This window comes from Gymnoscopelus braueri (genome assembly GCF_963280865.1).
Source record: "Gymnoscopelus braueri genome assembly, chromosome: 22".
Lineage (NCBI taxonomy): Eukaryota > Metazoa > Chordata > Actinopteri > Myctophiformes > Myctophidae > Gymnoscopelus > Gymnoscopelus braueri.
Window position 1 is genome coordinate 21244943 of NC_137624.1, and position 19571 is coordinate 21264513.

Consider the following 19571-nt stretch of genomic DNA (forward strand, 5'->3'; position numbering starts at 1 on the left):
ACTGGCGCACCGCCGAAGTACAAATCAATTATGACGTGTATAAATCAAGCTTAACTAAGGCATTTTCTGATTTCAGCCAATAATATCACTTGCAGAAATCTGAAGGGAAGCAAAGAAAAACATTTGTCTCTTGCTGGATCTTATTACATGTTATCCCCTTGAGTAAACTAGACCAGCTGGTGTAAAAGGTTATTAGGGTGCATTGCATAACTCTGAGCCACATCATGTTTTAATTGAACTGTCAAACTGATTGTTCCGTAACTGGATTCCACATATTGGGGTCTTTTGTGCAAGGCCCCCACAATGAATATTATTGTGTTGACCTGCAGCAGCAGTAAATGATACAAGTAAAACCTAGAGTCAACTGATGTTGACATTAAAGCAGTCAAATTAAGCTATCAAGTTCAATGTGTGTTTGCTTTCGCGTGTGGTTGTGTGCATGCATGTGCGTTTTTAGAGACTTGTATGCTACTGTATGTGTCAGCTATGAGACATGTGAATCTGCAGTGTGTACGTACATAGGCTAAGTGTGAGTGTGCATGCGTGTGTGCGTGTGTGTGTGTGTGTGTGTGTGTGTGTGTGTGTGTGTGTGTGTGTGTGTGTGTGTGTGTGTGTGTGTGTGTGTGTGTGTGTGTGTGTGTGTGTGTGTGTGTGTGTGTGTGTGTGTGTGTGTATTAGCAGCACCACACAGAGAGAGTGAGTGAGAGGAGAGAGAGGGAGATTCTTCAGAAAGAAAATGCTTTGAAGTTAAAGAAAATTCCAGGAGTTTCCTGTTAACAACGCTTGGCTATAATGTGAACCAGGGGTGTGTGTGTGTGTGTGTGTGTGTGTGTGTGTGTGTGTGTGTGTGTGTGTGTGTGTGTGTGTGTGTGTGTGTGTGTGTGTGTGTGTGTGTGTGTGTGTGTGTGTGTGTGTGTGTGTGTGTGTGTGTGTGTGTGTGTGTGTGTGTGTGTGTGTGTGTGTGTGTGTGCATGTGCGTGTGCATGTGCATGCTCGTGTGCAACAGAGGACTTTGCAAAGTCTCCTTCAAGTCTCAGTCTCTCTGGTAGAGAGAACAGGCAGCAGTGCTACAGCCCAGCTGTGTTTGGTGCTGCCTTCTCTTCCCTGTGGAATGCACTCCAGCATTTGAGCTGTTTTTTAAGGATTTTAAATTCTCCAGATGTCAAGACACGTTTGACTTGAAACTGTACTGTTTTTTGTTTTGTTTATTTTTTGTTTTCATCTGGGAGTTCTGGGAGCAAAGGAGGAATATCAGGTCCTAGAACTTTTTCTCTGTCCCTTTTTGAGTCTACAATAAGGATTGGGAAAGTAGGTGAAAAGTTTTAGAAGCCAGGACAACACTGCCTCAGATGCAATACCAAAACCTATGACCTACTAAGAACAAGATCCTATCTTTTTATTGATGGTGATATAGAAGTACACAAATGTGTGCAGCTAAAGGATTATTTGTGACTTGATTCTAGCTGATCGAACCGGCTAATCAACAAAACTAGCTAACCAGCAGTACAGGTTGAAGACAATGTCTACTTTGTATCATTCCAAATGGTCGCTGCTGCTGCTTGTCCTTCTGTGGGGCTGCAACTTCTCAACCTTGCTTGCAGCGCGGACAGGGAAAAGACAAAGCCAGCCCAAGGATCATTTCGACCCCAATGTAAGGGACTGGGGAGACTATTCGGACCTGGAGGGGCTGGGTCGGGGGCTAGGGCTGGATGAGGATAGGGAACCAGAGGAAAACAGGGAACCAGAAGAAAACAGGGGGAGAGAGGACCCATCATCAAACCTGGCACCAGAGCTTGATTTCCTGGCTAACTTCGCTGGTAATTAACTATCCATAATTATCTGTGTTTGTACAGTATAAACTATGTATACATGTAAAATCCTCAATGTGATTTATTTTTTTAAAGGATTTTTACATTATCCACATTTAGGACAATTGTTAGTTAAAGTTTATGATGATTTTACTGTGTGCATAGAGTATGTATGTATGTATGTATGTATGTATGTATGTATGTATGTATGTATGTATGTATGTATGTATGTATGTATGTATGTATGTATGTATGTATGTATGTATGTATGTATGTATGTATGTATGTATGTATGTATGTATGTATGTATGTATGTATGTATGTATGTATGTATGCATGTATGTATGTACAGTATGTATGTATGTATGTATGTATGTATGTATGTATGTATGTATGTATGTATGTATGTATGTATGTATGTATGTATGTATGTATGTATGTATGTATGTATGTATGTATGTATGTGTATGTATGTATGTGTATGTATGTACAGTATGTATTGTATACATGTATGTATGTATGTATGTATGTATGTATGTATGTATGTATGTATGTATGTATGTATGTATGTATGTATGTATGTATGTATGTATGTATGTATGTATGTATGTATGTATGTATGTATGTATGTATGTATGTATGTATGTATGTATGTATGTATGTATGTATATATGCATACAGCTATCTAAGATAAAGAATGATGGAATAATCACCACCCTGTACTCCTCAGGTAAGAAACGATTGTGGGTGATCACAGCTCCATCCCATAGTGACAACTACCTCCGTATGATGGAGAAGCAGCTGCAAGACATGGAACCGGTAGTGTATATATGGATTATCACCTGGGGCATTCATTACTGTCTGACATTGGTTACCAAAGGCTGCAACAAATGCCCAGGGTACTCATTTGTTTTTTATACCCATAGCCTTATTTAGTAACAAAGACAAGAAAATAGCATTTGATCACCAGCAACTGTTGTGACATGTTTGATATTGTTCAGTTCCTTCAGCACTGAGGCCACTCACAGTGAGAGGTAAATGTGTGGTGGCTTTTTAGCTTGGGCTGATTGGCCAGCTACTGCTATATCAGCCCTATAGGGCTGATAAAAGTCATCACCCACTCAGTCATTTTTAGAACTCCCTTCACCTAGGGTAAATAAAGGCTGGGTATGGGATATTAAGATTTGTCAACCATGGAGTTGGAACAGATACAGTTCAGGTGTTGTACACGGATTTATGAACCATGATAGAGATGCATAATGGTTTAACAACATTATCGTCAGTCACCGACTGATTAGATTTTTATTCTTGTTCGATTAACTCTCCCCCTTGTTTCTCTCTGTTCTTTCCGTTTCCTTTTCCTCTTTTTTTCCACTTCTCTTTCTATCCACCCCTCCATCCAATAGGAGGGCCTGAACTGCCGTCTGGCAGAGAGAGACACCTACATCGTCACCATCATTCAGAACGCCATGATGGAAGGCCGGATCCAGAAGACCACTTTTGAAGGAGAAGCCGTAGTAGAGAGTCTAGACCCTGACACTGTTAGCAAACTACTTCACTACCTTGAGCTCACCAACCAGGTAAGTTCAAATGAAGAATATTTAAAAACTAAAGCATATATTGGTAGCCTTGAAAACAAAAATGTTTTCGAATGTATTTTTTACAACGCTGCGATTCCCTTATTAACATAGTTTAAAGGCCCGGACGATTGGCATAACTGTCTGGGCACCTAGGCCTGACAGCGTGTTGCGGGATCAACTCCCAATCCCGATGACCTTTTCTGCGTGTCACCCCCCATCTCTCTCCCCATTTCCTGTCAGTCTACTGTTCCTATCAATAAAGACAGAACCCCCCCCCCCAAAAAATAATAATCTTTAACATAGTTTAAAAGCTATGAAAAAGTGTTTCTGTACACATTTGTAAATGGAAGCATACAGTATAGCCTATATCTGTTGCCAAAAACCTAAAGAAAATGCATTCACAGGCTATTTGCAAACCCACCATCACCTTCCCGCGACCCCGCTTGGCGTCCAGACCCAGAGTTTGAAAATGATTAGAATGAGACTGTCTGTGTCGCTAATAGTCTCAATGGCTGGGATTTTGTTTTTGTCAAAATAGTGTCAAAATAGTCTGGATGTTTGACGCACTGAATATTGATTGTGTGTGTGTGTGTGTGTGTGTGTGTGTGTGTGTGTGTGTGTGTGTGTGTGTGTGTGTGTGTGTGTGTGTGTGTGTGTGCGTGTGTGCGTGTGTGTGTGCGTGTGTGCGTGTGTGGCTGTGTGTGTGTGCGTGTGTGCGTGTGTGGCTGTGCGTGTGTGTGTGTGTGTGTGTGTGTGTGTGTGTGTGTGTGTGTGTGTGTGTGTGTGTGTGTGTGTGTGTGTTCCGTGTTATGTTCATTGTCTTTTGGCTCTTTTTCTTCAATCCAACCAGGAGCAGACATTTTCCATGTTGGTTCTGAAGAAGAACCTGCGGATCAGTGAGCGGTTCCCTTACCCAGTCCGGGTCGAAGCGGTTCTGGAAGTCATTGACCTGTTCCCCATGAGGAAGCTGGAGAAGTTGACACGAAAAGGCTCCCCTTTAAAGTATTGTCAACACATTATTTTGTAATTTTATCTACATACTTTACTCTTAAGCAGTGGTGTAAGTACATTACTTTACTTAAGTACAATTTTGAGGTATGTTTACTCTACTGGAGTATTTCCAATTTGCAGCACTTTTACTCCACTACATATCAGAGGCAAATATTATACTTTTACTCCACTACAATTATTTGAAAACTGTAGTTACTAGTTACTTGATTATTATTACAAAATATACATTATCCACTTCAGCCCTATACTGTATACATTTCGGCCATTTGAAAATAGCCGATCTACAAGCTCACAATGCGTCGCGATGAGACGCATTGTGAGCTTGTAGATCGGCTATTTTCAAAAGAGTTTTATACAGTTTATACATTTGAAAACTTGTGAAAAGGGACATTCTACATAATGAGTACTTTCTACTTTGGTACTTTAAGTTCATTTTGATAGCAATACTTTTGTACTGTAAAAAACAACAATTGAGTACTTTTTACACCACTGCTCTTAAGAAGTGTCTAACTGTCTACTGACGTTTCATTTCATCAGGTGTAAGGTCGTCAAGAAGAGGATTGTGGTGAAAAAGAGAACCGTGAAGAAAACGGGACTTAGCTCTCAGAGGCAAGGGAATGTGACTTCTGTGTTGCAAAGGAGACCGCTTGTGGACAGAAAAGTGGTTCTGAAGAACAAGGTCCAGGACATTTTGCGTGGACGCTCGAGGTTCGTCATCCGTAAGCCGCCTACTGTAGGGACCACAGAGGGGAAGGCCTTAAGCAGCGTCCAAAAGGAAACGTCACACAGAACTCCGGAGGGCGTCGCTAGGAGGAATGAGGAAGTGAAGACCAACAGGTGCTGGGGTTTCATATTTTTAACCGCGCGTTTTGTTGAAATATATTATTTTGATAAACTGGGGAAGTTCTGCAACACTTTCACTTCGTGTCCATAATCTACTGTACCTCCGTTTTGTCTAATTGTACATCATGCCCTCTGATCCCATGTCAACTCCGTACAGTACTGGTTCTCGATCTTTTTTAATTTCAAGTAACCCCAGTTCGATATGCACTAGACCATGGACCCTCATTTGATAACATTTTTATGGCATGGCATGACATAGGAGATGTCTGTGTGTGTGTGTGTGTGTGTGTGTGTGTGTGTGTGTGTGTGTGTGTGTGTGTGTGTGTGTGTGTGTGTGTGTGTGTGTGTGTGTGTGTGTGTGTGTGTGTGTGTGTGTGTGTGTGTGTGTGTGTGTGTGTGTGTGTGTGTGTGTGTGTGTGTGTGTGTGTGTGTGATAATGTCACAAACCAATGGCTCAATCAGCAGAACATTTATTGTGTGAACTGCCAGTAGGCCAAGAAAGAACCTCCAGGCATTTGTTTTCTTATATATTTCATATCATTGTAAACATTTAACTTTAATTTTATAATAGATGGAAGTGAATGGAATAATCAATAATTTAGCAGGGGACCCCCTGGAACCTAGGACCCCTGGGAGTCCCTGGACCCCACTTTGAGAACCAGTGATGTACAGTATATACAGTATGCCACTTTATATATGACACCTTTTCAGCTCGGGATCAATGATAGTGTTTTAAAATCGCACCGCATCCTATTGCAGATACGACTCCCGTGCGGAAGGAGGACAGAGACAAGATGGTGTGAAAAGCGGCGACCGTGGAACAGAGGAGCACGACAAAAAGAAGGACGACTCGCCGGAGAAAGGTGGCTCTAAGAAAAAGGGGAAAGGAAAGAAAGGGAAGAAGGGGAAAGGACGAGGAAAGAAGTCCAACAGAGAGGCCGCTGAGAAGGATACAGCCGCTTTCAAGGAGTTTGTGCAGAGTTTGATGGGGACGAGGAGACTGTTGGTAAACACAGACTAGAGCTTGTATTTTGAGTATGTGCGTGCGTACCAGTACAACCTCCTCTCAGTCCATGATAGCACGTATAAATATTAGAAGTGTGTGATTACCATTTCTACATGATCCGGCTCTGTCATTTTAGATTTCTTTGGCTATTCAAAAATAGCAGATATACAAGCTCATGGCGCGGCACCGAGTGCCGCGCCATGAGCTTGTAGATCTGCTATTTTGGAAAAATCATGAAAATGTGTGCACATTTTTGAAAATATATTCTACAATGTCTTCTAAATCCTAACAGTTTTTTTTTGGAAAAAAATCGTATGTTGCTATATCAGTGGTTCTCAGACTTTTTTATGTCAAGGACCCCCAAAATTATATGTGTTTGGCCGCGGACCCCCATCTCAAAATATTTAGTTCCAGGGACCCCCAAAAGCAAAGATTTGAGTTACAAATGTGTTTGTCATCATTGCTGATTCCACTGAGTTTGCTGTAACTCTTAACAGGTGATCTCAACGCCCAGCAATCATGCAACCCTGTACATTCAGCAGAAAGAGGAGAACGAGAAGCGACATTGTGACTTTGCCACCAGGAAAATCACCATGGCAACCATCGTGGGTGAAGGCCATGGTGCAACACTCACCCTGCAGCACTACCAGCATGGTATGGAAGTGTGTGTCTGTGTTTTCATTTGTGTGTTTGTAAGGCAGTGTTTCTCAAACCTTTTAATTTCAAGGACCCCCATATACATATACTCTGAGAGTGTACAAATATTTTGTACACTCTCAGCGTTGCAGGCGATAAGGGTCCATTTGAACCCCCTCAAGGAACTTCAAGGGTCCCTGAACCCCACTTTCAGAATGTATGGGGTCAATACTAAAACAAACATTTGTTTGTGTGCTCAGCAGCACGTGTATGCATACCGTATATTACATGTTCAGGCATGTGTGTCGTATGAGCTTTGAAGATGTGTAATAATTTGTATTATTTTGACACATTGCACATTACAAAACGTATTACAGAGTGTAATTATTACACATTACATATTAGTGTAAAAGCGTCTTTTACTCATTATATATGACTGTGTTTAAAGACAGTTTTGACACATTACTGTACAAAGTGTAAAATGTGTTTTTGTTTTTCACATTAGGTAAAAAAGTGGAAAACAAGAGATTGAAAATCCAACAAATAGATTTCTGAATGATAAGCATGGAACTGATTTCAAGGTCCTGTAAGGGGCCATTTTTACCCTCTCAATGTTACATTATGGCTGTTTATCCATTAAAACGTGTGTGTGGATGTGACTGTGTGTTCCAGACTCTGAACCACCTCTCAGTGGCCTTCCAAAACAGTCTACTGATGCAGACCTGATCTCCCTGTTGAGATCAGAGCTTGGGCTGTCCTCGTCTGACCTCTTCTCCATGACTGTCACAGACTATGACATCAAACCCAATGTAAGGAGGCCTCTCTGATTGGCGGGTTGTCTGACTAGTTTCGATGCCATTTTCTCCTTCCTAACAGAAAGGGGGGAAATAGATTATTCACCACCATATATAATAGATTTTGGGACGATGAGATAAATAAATAATAACAACACTGTTACACAGTAAAATTCCAGACAGATAACAGACAATTCATATAAATTACCTTATAGTTCTAGATCCAACATACTGTAGTGTCTGTTGTTTACTTAATTAACCAGAATTATGCTCACTCAAACCCCTACAACTGCTCCAGAATGCTGCAGCACACCTGGTCTTCAACTTCCCTGCAGTTTCATGTCACCCCCCCTTGTGCATTCCCCTCACCGCATCCAATTCAAAACAGGTGATGACCTGAAGTTCAAGGCGATCAAGGGCATGACACCCCCTTAACCTCAGGGCGTGAGCAGTGAGCACCCCTTCCCGCACACTTACCATAGGTCAGCTTCCCAAGCACCCTGGCAAACCTGTCTAGACTCTTCTCCCTCCTGGCTCCCAAGCTGTGGAATGAACTCCCCCCCCCCCCCCCCCCAGTCAGGACTACAGACTCACTCCCCATGTTGTGCTGCAGTCTGAAAACTCAAATTCAGGCTCTAGTACCTCACCCCCTAGCACTCCTCATTCCTTGTTGGCTATTTTGATAGATTATACTATGCACAGTATGCAGATGGTTACTTGTGCACACATGCTACAGTATGTATGTTATTTAAATGGCATGTTTACCTGATATGTTACATTGACCAGAGCACTGTAAACGATTTCATGGATGATACTCGTTCATTTGTTATAGCGCCAAGATTGTGATTGGGCATGTGGTTGTCATGGTAACATGTGTGTCTTTACTTAAACCACTCCAGCATCCTTATTGTGGGGAAGGCATTCACAGAAAATAGCAGATCGACAAGCCCACAACGCGTCGTGCTGCGACACGTTGTGAGCTTAGCGATCGGCGACTATTTTTCAGCGAAAGCTTTCCCCACAATAACACAAAACTGAAAAGACACTAGTATTGAGCCCCCCTGGGGGGACTCTGGTTACCCATATGGGTTTCACCTGGATGTCCAGGTGCAGGTGCTTCTTGTATCATTACTCTGTTGGTCCTTCAGTAAACTATTTGCGCTGCACTACCTCTGGTGTTTGTGGCTTATTGTGTGTACCCTTTTACCTAAACTGGCGTAGGGTTTATGCTATTTACTCCGATCTTGATCTTTGTAAGTCACTCTGGATCTGCTAAATGTCTGAATTGTAAACCGTTAACTGTCTCCCTCCTCCAGAGAGTGTTTGAGGCTCCCCCATCACCCACCGCTCTGTTGGAATACATTGACAACTTTCAATCACGGCGGCCAGAAAAGGAGAAAGAGAAGATGACTCCTCCATCCTGCTCCAAAACCGAGCAACAGCCTGGTGCTGAGAATTCACTGCTTAGGTATGTATGTACAGTATATATCACTCCTCATTGTATGCTGCTGTTAAAAATGTTAGCCGTTATAATGGTGCTGCCCATTTCAGGCGCTAAGACCGTTCCCCGTAGTTAGAATTGTCTAACTTTAACCACATGAACCCTAGCGTCCCTTTTTGGGGTCAAACATTTGGTGAAAACAGCTCGTAAAAAATAGCAAACCTACAAGCTCACAACACGTTGTGAGGTAGTAGAGCAGCTACCGAATAGATTTGGTGTTTTCTTTTTTATGTTTATATTTTCTCCATAGTTAAGGTTAACACACCTTAGAAATGTATCTAGCTATTTGGCAACAACTGTTTCTGAGTCTAAGAGGTCTATTTGTTTCTGTCTGTCTGTCTGTCTGTCTGTCTGTCTGTCTGTCTGTCTGTCTGTCTGTCTGTCTGTCTGTCTGTCTGTCTGTCTGTCTGTCTGTCTGTCTGTCTGTCTGTACCTCTGGACCATTCAGCGCCAAATGTCTTGTGCATACTACTAAGTTATCATAGAATCCCAAACAGTTGTTCACATAATGTTCTACTGTATACTATTTGAAATATTAAATGTAACTGTTATTGGGCGGTGTAGCCGCCCCTATAAGTGGGGTTGGGACACCTCATTAGTATTAGTTTCCTGCACTGTGATTGGCCCACTTGGCCCACTTTCCTGTACTGTGATTGGCTGACTCTATTGGCTGACTCTATTCAGCACTGTGATTGGCTAGCGAGACACATGATGACATTAATAACCTATAAATAGGATTATTTATTTTTTTGGAAGTGAGCTTCCATCACTATGATGACCACTGTGATGACCACACCGCCCACTTCACACTGGGTGTGATTTTGTTTAATGTATAGGCTAAGTGTGAAAAACGTATTGATGACTTTTTCATTCTCTATATGTATTGCGTGTTTATCCCCTCAGTTTACGACTGATCCAAACATCTGTACACATGAAAATGGAACGGGATGAAACATAAATTGAGGACTAAATGCTAAAATGCTTACATGCAATTGAGAGCGAACTGACAATACACTGGACTCTGATGATTTTGCATGAAGCAGGGCCAGGAAAAATATGCACTGTGTAGGCCAAGTTTAGCCTGGTAAAGCCCCTCCCTCCGAAAAATCTAATTTCCATTTGATTACAGGAAGGCGTGGCCAGAGGTTGATTATCAATTAGGGTCATATGAAGGTCATCTGTGCCAAATTTCTCGCTTGTATCACCAAGTGCACTATCATGTATTGAAAACGGTAATTTCCCGCCTTACTAAATGTGTTCTTGGCTTTGAGTCTTCCTGTGCTGTAAATCCTGTTGAGAGGCAGGTGCATCATGTGCATGTATGAATTACTAACACTAGCCCATACCCAGTTCGACGCATGCGCAGTTTGATCATTCGTCACATTGCTCACGGGGCCACAGCTGGGCAGCCGTAACCATGGCGATTTCTGGGGGCGTGTCCTCTCCTCCGCTTCATCAGTGCCCACACCCTAGGTGCGGTTGGCGAAAGGGCCTTTCTGTGTGGAGTTTGCGTGTTCTCCCCGTGTCCCCTAGGGTAGGTACCCTCACAAAAAACATGAAGTAATCCTCGTCTCTATACTGCCTCCCTCTGGTCAGCCGGGGCGCCTGATGGAGGGGAAAGGAACTGGTTGGAAAAACGTGATCCTTCCACGCGCTACGTTCAACCGGGGCCCCCCCTGTCAGGTGATAAGAAGCGGCTTGCTAGCCCCTCATGCTTTGAAGGAGGTATGAGCTCAGTTCTGGGCTCTCCCCAGGCTGGCAGAGGGAGAGTAGCGCCCAGGATTACATAGGCAATTGGCACTGGGTGAAAAAATGGGTTACAAAATCGTGGGGTAAAAATTAGGGGAAAAAATACAAATTAAATTAATAATTAAAAAAAATATTGTTCATATTCCATCCTGATTAGCTAAGATTGAAATCTAAGTTTGCGGGATTGGCCCGCTTTGAACAAAATAACGCAAATCATGAACGCAGCGTCCGATTGCGGTGAAACTTTGCACACATATTCGCACGACGTTGAGGAACAAATGCCACCCTTTTAACATTGCCCTATTATAGCTCTATCAGGAGGCCTATTTTTGCAAAACAATTTCTTTATATTACTCCTACAAATTTATTCCAAACATCACGCAAATTGGTACATTATCTCTATATTCAGGTGATCAAGACCGATCTGTCAGATTTTTGAGCGGTGTAACCTCTCCTATAAGTGGGGTTGGAAAGTTGTTCTTTTGCTGTACTGTGATTGGCTGATAAGTATTCAGACCCTTTGGCGGGGTACTGTGATTGGCTAGCGAGACGCATGATGAAATTCATAACCTATAAATAGCACCACGCACTTCAAAAAAAAAACTAACCACGCACTTCAAAAAAAATACTATTATTTTTTTGAAGTGAGCTTCCATCACTGTGATATAGAGCGTCGCAGTTCCCGCCCACTTCCTGTTTTTTTTGGTGCCGGAAGAAAAAACTCAATGCATTTTTCCATTGACATTTCCAAAAATATTTATATCTATTAATTTAAGCCTCGAATCAAGCCATCACGAGATGACATGAATCATGACCATAAAACGTTTTTTTCTGTGATTTTTTTAAATTTTATGTTTAATTATATGATATACTATATTTAATAAATACCCTTTGTTTTGCCGTTTTCAACAAAAAAAAAATCACAGAATCAAACGTTTATGGTCATGATTCATGTCATGTCATGATGGCTTGATTCGAGGCTTAAATTAATAGATATAAATATTTTTGGAAATGTCAATGGAAAAATGCATTGAGTTTTTTCTTCCGGCACCAAAAAAAACAGGAAGTGGGCGGGAACTGCGACGCTCTATACACCGCTCATTTCACACTGGGTGTGATTTTACCATGTATTATTTGCCTGGCCTTACTCATAAAGAGATCCTGCGTCCGCCACTGGTACATACGCAGCGTCTCTCTTCCCGTCATGTGGTCCAGAAGAGCGTTAAACTGGGGACAGTAGCCGATGCTCCACTGCACTTTTTTGATGCTGCTCAGGATGCTGTATCCATCTGTATCCCGGAAGTGACGCTCTCATCCCCGGTCAGCATCTTAATGGTGGCGGTTTTTCCTGCGCCGTTGAAGCCCAGCAGACCAAAGCACTCTCCTTTCCCCACAGGTAGAGACAGCCGGTCCACGGCCAGCAGAGTCCCCACACTGCCGTACACCTTGCTGAGTTCCTGCAGTATGAGGGGGCTACCGGCCGCAGACTCCACCGCAGGCTTGCACTCCAGAACCCTCCTCCTCTCCGCAGCCACATCACTGTCCTCTGGAAGCAGCACCGTAGCCGTTGTCACAGGTCTCCATGTGAGCTTTCTGCCCATGAAGCGAGGGAAACCTCACCTCCAGCTCAGCAAACAGCAACTCAAACCTGTCGGTGCTCTCCTTAGGCAATATGTAGGAGAGTTCCGCCCCACGTTGCTCTCCAGCGTGGCGTTAGGGACGTGCATGTGGACCAGATGGGTGGTGTTACAGAGAGCATCTTTTACAATTACCATGTGGTAACCGGTCCGTATTTGTTCTTGAGGAAGAGAGGCGAGCCGCAACACTTCAGCTCTCCTCCGGCCAAGATGGCCACGCGGTCGCCGTGTTCCTCGGCCTCGTCCATCAAGTGCGTGATGATCACGATGGTGCGCCCGTGCTTCTCCCCCCGCAACAGGTCCCAGGTGGCGCGCCGTGCCGAGGAGTCCATGCCCGACGTGGGCTCGTCCAGCATCACCACTTTTGAGCCGCCGGTCAGGGCAATGCCAACCGACAGCTTTCTCTTCATGCCACCAGAGAGGGTCTTTGTGCGGGCATGGCGCTTGTCCTCCAGGTTTAGGATTCCGATGATGTGATCCACTTCGGCCGGGATCTGGTCTCTGGGGAAGCCTTTCAGTTGTGCGTAGAACAGCAGGTGCTCGCTGACTGTCAGGTTATCAAACAGGATGTTGTGTTGAGGACAGAAACTCAGGCTGTGGCGGATCAGAGCCATATCGTGACAGATGTCATAACCGCTGATGTAAGCCCGTCCACTGGTGGGTGGGAACAGACCGGTCAGCATGGACAGCAGGGTTGTCTTTCCGGCCCCGTTGTGACCCAGCAGTACGGTGATCTGTCCCTCAAACATGTTTACCGTGAGGTCCCGTACAGCCTGCAGCGTCTCGTTGCCCACTTTGAATTCCTTGGTTAGATGTTTGATCTTGACCCCGGAGACGAGTCCGGTCGGTTCCTCCTCCATGAACTCACCCTTTACAGCGCTCCCAGCAACCTCCTCTTCCTCCTTCCCACTGACCGGAGCCGTGCGGGGGCTGCTGCGCCAGTAGGAGGGCAGGATGAAGAAGTAGTACGGCAGCGGTACTCCGTACTCGCCAGGGAAAACGGCCTCCACGTACCCCGCCACCAGGCCGTACAGCAAGGCGTCCAGCAGCAGCATCCCCAGGACCTGGGCCAGGGACAATAACTTGACCTCAGGTCTCATATCGTAGGTCAACGATTCAAACAGGTTGGACCACCGGATTCCCACCCCTTTCCCTTCAAACTCTCTAATGAGATAGGCCCCCATAGCCATGGCCACGTTTGAAAACAGGCAGGCAGATGTCTGCTGGGCATGGCTCAGCAGCATCTGAAGGGGCAGGATTAGTGAAGGCAAGTAGGTCAGGATATAGATAAAGGGGCCTACTTTTTTTGCTATATGGGCACGTGAGAAGAAGGTACTGATCATGAAGCTGAAGTTGATGGTGGCTACAACAAAGACCAGCAGGAAGACAAACACCAGTGTGGGGTCACTGTAGTTCAGCACAGCTGAGCTTACATCATGTCTGTCCTTAACAGGAATGAACAAGGACAGAGTGAAGAAGAAGACGGAGATGGAGAGGCCAAGGAGGAACGTGAGGAACCAGGCGCTCCAGTGGAGCCAGTTGCTGAGACCCATCATGCGCATGTACTCCTTGAGCCTATTCTCCTTCTCCTGCACCACGGCTTCCACGATGTGGCCCGAGGTGTAGCTGAAGCTGAGCACCAGCAGCAGTGGCAGAACGAATAATGCACTCCGACCCAAAGCAATGAGGATGCCTGAGAACAGTAGGGGCAGGGCCATTTCCAACACAATCCCCAGGATCTGACGTTTCCGCAGCACATAGTTCTTCCACAGCAGCAAACCAAGCTGCCGCGTGAGACTCATCGTCAGTCCTTTCTGTAATTGTCGCTTCTTGTTAATTGTGTTAAGACGGAAATATGTTTTCGCTTCCTCCTTTACTGTAACTCAATCGAATAAGCATTATACATAGCCAACTGACATCACAGACGACGTCAGTATTTTTTTTTTCATTCATATTTTTATTGGAAGTTAGGTACAAGATCAGTTCACTTCAGTATGATCACATATATCAAGCTTATTTTAAGCATACATGAAAGAAAGTCTTGCCTACTTCCTTAAATGTTTTTTTTGGGCGGTGTAGCCGCCCCTATAAGTGGGGTTGGGACACCTCATTAGCTGTACTGTGATTGGCTCATTAGTACACCCCTAGCTGTACTGTGATTGGCTGACTCTATTGGCTGACTCTATTCAGCACTGTGATTGGCTAGCGAGACACATGATGACATTAATAACCTATAAATAGGATTATGCACTTCCAAAAATCCAGTCTTTTGGGAAGTGAGCTTCCATCACTATGATGACCACTGTGATGACCACACCGCCCACTTCACACTGGGTGTGATTCTTTTTTAATGGAAGTAAGGGGCTCGCATTGCCCACATCTTTGGAGTGGATGATGTTATTGGCCAGACTCTCAGAGCGAAGCCGTCTATAAGGAAGTTAACAGTGGTCTAAACGTGCTGAAAAACCTTGCCCAAATATGGAATCATTATGTCATAGATACGTCATGACTGGCATCATAGACTGGCAACACAAAGCCTGAGTTACCCATGAAGCCACACTATTGGACCCAGTCTTGTTAATAGTTCATAAAGGTCTCCAAAATGTGGTTGATTGTTACCCAGATGTTTGTGTCTATAGGTTCATGTCTAAGAGGAGACTGCTGCTAATCTCTACTCCTTCTGAAGATGACTACTCCTACCAGCAGCAGCTTTCTGCTCTCAGTGGACAGGAGTGTCCTATGGGTCAGTTATATACCATACCTACAGTGCACTTTATTGTAATATTCCTTTTATATAACCTTAGTTCCAGACTTGAACTACAGACAGGTCATTGTTCCTATAGACCTAATTAGATTACTATTGTGTGCAATCTTATGGATCACAGTTAGACAGGTATGTGTGGATACAGAGGAGAGGACAACTTTTGATCTATTTCATTTGGTCTGTCTACAGGTATACGGCACTTTGCCTTGTTAAAGCTAGTTGGATCGGCAGCAGGATCCTCAGGAACTGTGGAGTTGTTTCCCCTCAATGGTGAGTTGCATTGGATATACACTATATACAACCCGAATATTAAGTCTTTGGATGGTGCAGATCATCATTAATTATGACACTTTAACCTCGTTGGCATCAAGTTATTATTGTCTCCGCCGGAGGTGGAGAGTATGTTTTCGCTTCGTCCCGCCGTGTGTTAGCATGGCCCCTAGCCAAGCTAACATTGGTCAAGCTCCACGTGACACGTGTCAATATGTTGACACCAATGCCTTGATTGGCTAGAGGGACGCATGACGAAATAAAATCCTATAAATAGGTGTGTCACTTCAAAAGGCCATTTATGTCTTTTGAAGTGAGGTAAGACAGGATCAATCAGTTGATTGGAACAGTACCTTCCAGTACAAATCACCCGTCCGTGCGTGTGTGTGTCCCTCTGAGAACACCTAACATTGGTCAAGCAAAGGCGCAGAAGGCCAAAGCTAAGAAAGCATACTCATCTACAACAGTAACACAGAAGAGGACTATAGAGTTGAATAAAAAAAAAGTACAAACGTATTGGTATCAAAATGTACTTAAAGTACCAAAATTAAAAGTACTAAAATGTTTGAAAATAGCAGATCTACAAGCTCACAACGTGTTGTGAGTTTGTAGATCGGCTATTTTCAAATAGCCTGTGTATGAAATAGGGCTAAAGTGGATAATAATTGATCATTGTTAAAAAAATAATACAAAAAAGTAACTAGTAACTACAAGTTCTCAAATAATTGTAGTGGAGTAAAAGTACAATATTTGCATCTGAGATGTAGTGGAGTAGAAGTAAAAGTACTGAAAATTGGAAATATTGCGTGTGTGTCAAAATACCTCAGAATGTTACTTAAGTACCGTACACCCACTGTGTCCTTTCTAATCTTTTCCCCCCAAACTCTCCTCCGCCCTGCGTGCAGGGCGTAGCCAGACGCAGCTGGAGCCCCTGTCCCGCGACGCGGTCAACAACCTCAGGGAACAGCTGAAGATCAGCAAGGATTACTTCAGCATGCTGGTGGTGGGGAAGGACGGCGACGTCAAGGCCTGGTTCCCGTCGCCCATGTGGTCTCTGGAGAACATCTACGACCTGGTGGATTCCATGGAGCTCCGTGTCCAGGAGGAGAAGCTCCAGAGGAGCCTGGGCATCCACTGCCCCGAGGAGAGAAGAGGAGGAGCCGGGGGAGGGTACGAGGAGGAAGGAGCAGAGGACAGCTATCTGTATCACCGGACGCAGGACTGAGGAGGAGACTGAGCAGTGGTGGGGGAAGTGCTCTGATTTTTTTTTTAACTTAAAGTCACAATACCACAATGTGGTGTTCAAATGTTACTTAAGTCAAAGTACAACATTGATTGGCATCAAAATATACTTAAACTACCAAAAGTAAAAGTACTCATTATGCAGAATGTCCCATTTCAGAAGTGTTCAAATTTTGTCAAAATCTTTCAAAAGTCTTTCGAAAACAGCAGATGTGCAAGCTCACAATGCGTTGCGATTTGACACGTTGTGAGCTTGTAGATCGGCTATTTTCGAACAGCTTAAGTATTCAATATGGCTTAATTGGTAATTTGCCAATTGCCAATAGGGTAAGGCAGTCATCATGTTACAATATGGCAGACTGCATTGGTGCTTTTGGCTGCCTTATAGAGAGGATGGGGAATATGGTGATGATCATCATGGTATTATATAAAATATACTGGGTAAAGTGTGTCACGTCAGTTTGTAAATGAACTAAAGTGGAGCAAAATGTAATTGAATGGCATGAGCTGTTTTTATACTCTGTTGTATGATGGTTTCGCATACTAAAAATAGTAGATCTACAAGTTCACAACGCATCTCATTGCAACAACGTGTTGTGAGCTTATCGCTCGTTATTTTTGGTGCATGACACCATCATACAACGAGGTATAAATAAAAAAAATATGTTTTTTGATGAGAAACATGCTTTCGTGTCACACGGAACATCACACAGAAAAGCATGAGATGTTTATGTTTGTTGATTGCAACAACAATGGAACAGGAAGAATATTCTTCCAAATAGGTTGTGCTTTTTGGCAAGACTTCTGTTCAAACCCTTTAATCCAAACAACTTTGCTGTGTGGGAAACACAAATGGAAAATCACTTTGTTGAAATATTTCAATCATGATAATGAAACTGCTTGCTTGTACTTCAGTTTTTTTTCTTTGTTTTACAATAAATTGTATTTTGTTTAGCTATGAAGTGAACATCTGTTTTTAAAGGCTAGCCGTCTGCCTGGTCTGCCGTGACATTATACACGTATACGGCAGTAAAACAAAGAGTTTATGACACTTGCCTCAGGACATGCTTCATGGCATATACTTTAAACAGCAGTACTTAACATCTGCAAACCTTTTCAGCTGGTCAAAATGAATACTTATCCCCATAATCGTCATTATCAAAGTCAACAAGGTAACCTAGAAGAGTGCATAGTTGGGGTGCCTGGTGGCTCAGATATACTGTAATGCTCCATGTGAGCGCAAGGACCAGGGTTCAAATCCAACCCCTGTCTCTCCTCTCTGCCCTTGGTTTCCTCTCGCACACTGACCTGTCTGAAATAAATCACACAAATGCAAAGAAAAAAGAACTGCATAGAATTGAGTCATGTGGCTTGTCACCTTAGTGTTTAAAGACAAAGTTTGCTATGAGTTTTTACCCCCCCTCTAGTGGACACATACAGTATATACGTATGCGATAAGCTAAACCTTTATTAATCCCCGGAGGGAAATTCTAGTGTCATAGAAACAGCAATAATAATGAAACACAAGAGAGGTTATGTAGGCCTACAGTTAAGAGTTAAAGTCAAAAACAAGATAGAGATTACGCTTAGATAATTAATCTTAGGTTCTGCAGCTAATTATCTGCAATGGGTCTCTGAATGAATGTATACTGTACAGTATATACTGTATGTGCACTCTATGAACAGTGAATATATACTGTATGAATTAATATATCAACAATGAATATATGAATTAAACAGATACAGTGTATCACCAATGAATATGGATGGATTATGTACAGTATCAACAATGACTATATGAATATACAGTATGTACAGTCAACAAGTAGCCCATACTGTATGCATGATCTATTTAACCTATCAACAATGAGTGAATGATTGAATAGATATATACAATCTATCAACAGTAGGCTATGAATGAACTTGAAAAGTGTGCTCCTCGGAAACAAAGGTTGCCTACCCAGAGCCCGAAATTTGGGTCATAGCCACTTGGAATGGGATCTGAAAAATCTAACTTATGTCATCTTGATCTTATGACCCCAGAGATAATGTGTACCGATTCGAGTTTTGGACAAAATCTGTACGAGTAGTAGCAAAAACTGTTTTGAAGAAGACGCACTATGGTAGAAAATGTAATCGGACACAAACAGGGCCTATACGTTGCATCATGATCCAAAGAATCCAGGGGAAAAGAGTGCAAAGTTTCCCAGCAATCGTGCGCTGCATTCATGATGACTAGCATTTTGTGAAAAACAGCCACCCCCACAAACTTTGGAATCCAATCTTAGCCAATCAGAATGGAATAATAGTCTGTAGTCGTGTGATCAAGACGTATCTGCCACATTTCACATATTATGTGAAATGTGGCAGATACGTCTTGATCACACGACTACAGAGATAATGTATACCGATTTACTTGAGGTTTGAACAAAATATGTAGGAGTAGTAACCAAAAAACGTGTTTCGCAAAAATCTGCCTGTTACAGCACCACCATGAGGTTGAAAACTAAAGTGTGGGAATGTGTGTGCAAAGTTTCACAGCAATCAGACGCTGAGTTCATGATTTGAGGCATTATGTTCAAAACGGGCCACTCCTGCAAACTTTAGAAGCCAATCTTAGCCAATCAGGATGGAATATGAAAAATCTGGTCCGGCTTGATCACTTGACTATAGAGGTAATGTGTGCCAATTTACGTGATGTTTGTACAAAATCTGTAGGAATAATATTTA

General features: G+C 43.1%; 2 protein-coding genes across 2 annotated transcripts in view; one reads left to right on the plus strand and one right to left on the minus strand.

Annotated features, from left to right (window-relative positions):
* LOC308078664 (ATP synthase subunit e, mitochondrial-like) overlaps nucleotides 1–19571 on the minus strand; it is a 245969-nt gene that overhangs the window by 4953 nt on the left and 221445 nt on the right. The window lies entirely within an intron of this gene.
* On the plus strand, nucleotides 1054–18185 carry ccdc80l2 (coiled-coil domain containing 80 like 2). Its single transcript, XM_080419697.1, has 12 exons — nucleotides 1054–1817; nucleotides 2539–2627; nucleotides 3215–3388; nucleotides 4239–4390; nucleotides 4937–5236; nucleotides 6002–6248; nucleotides 6746–6902; nucleotides 7557–7693; nucleotides 8995–9146; nucleotides 15205–15308; nucleotides 15519–15599; nucleotides 16505–18185. The coding sequence occupies exons 1-12, from the start codon at nucleotides 1520–1522 to the stop codon at nucleotides 16822–16824; spliced, it is 2211 nt and encodes a 736-aa protein (XP_080275823.1). The 5' UTR covers nucleotides 1054–1519; the 3' UTR covers nucleotides 16825–18185.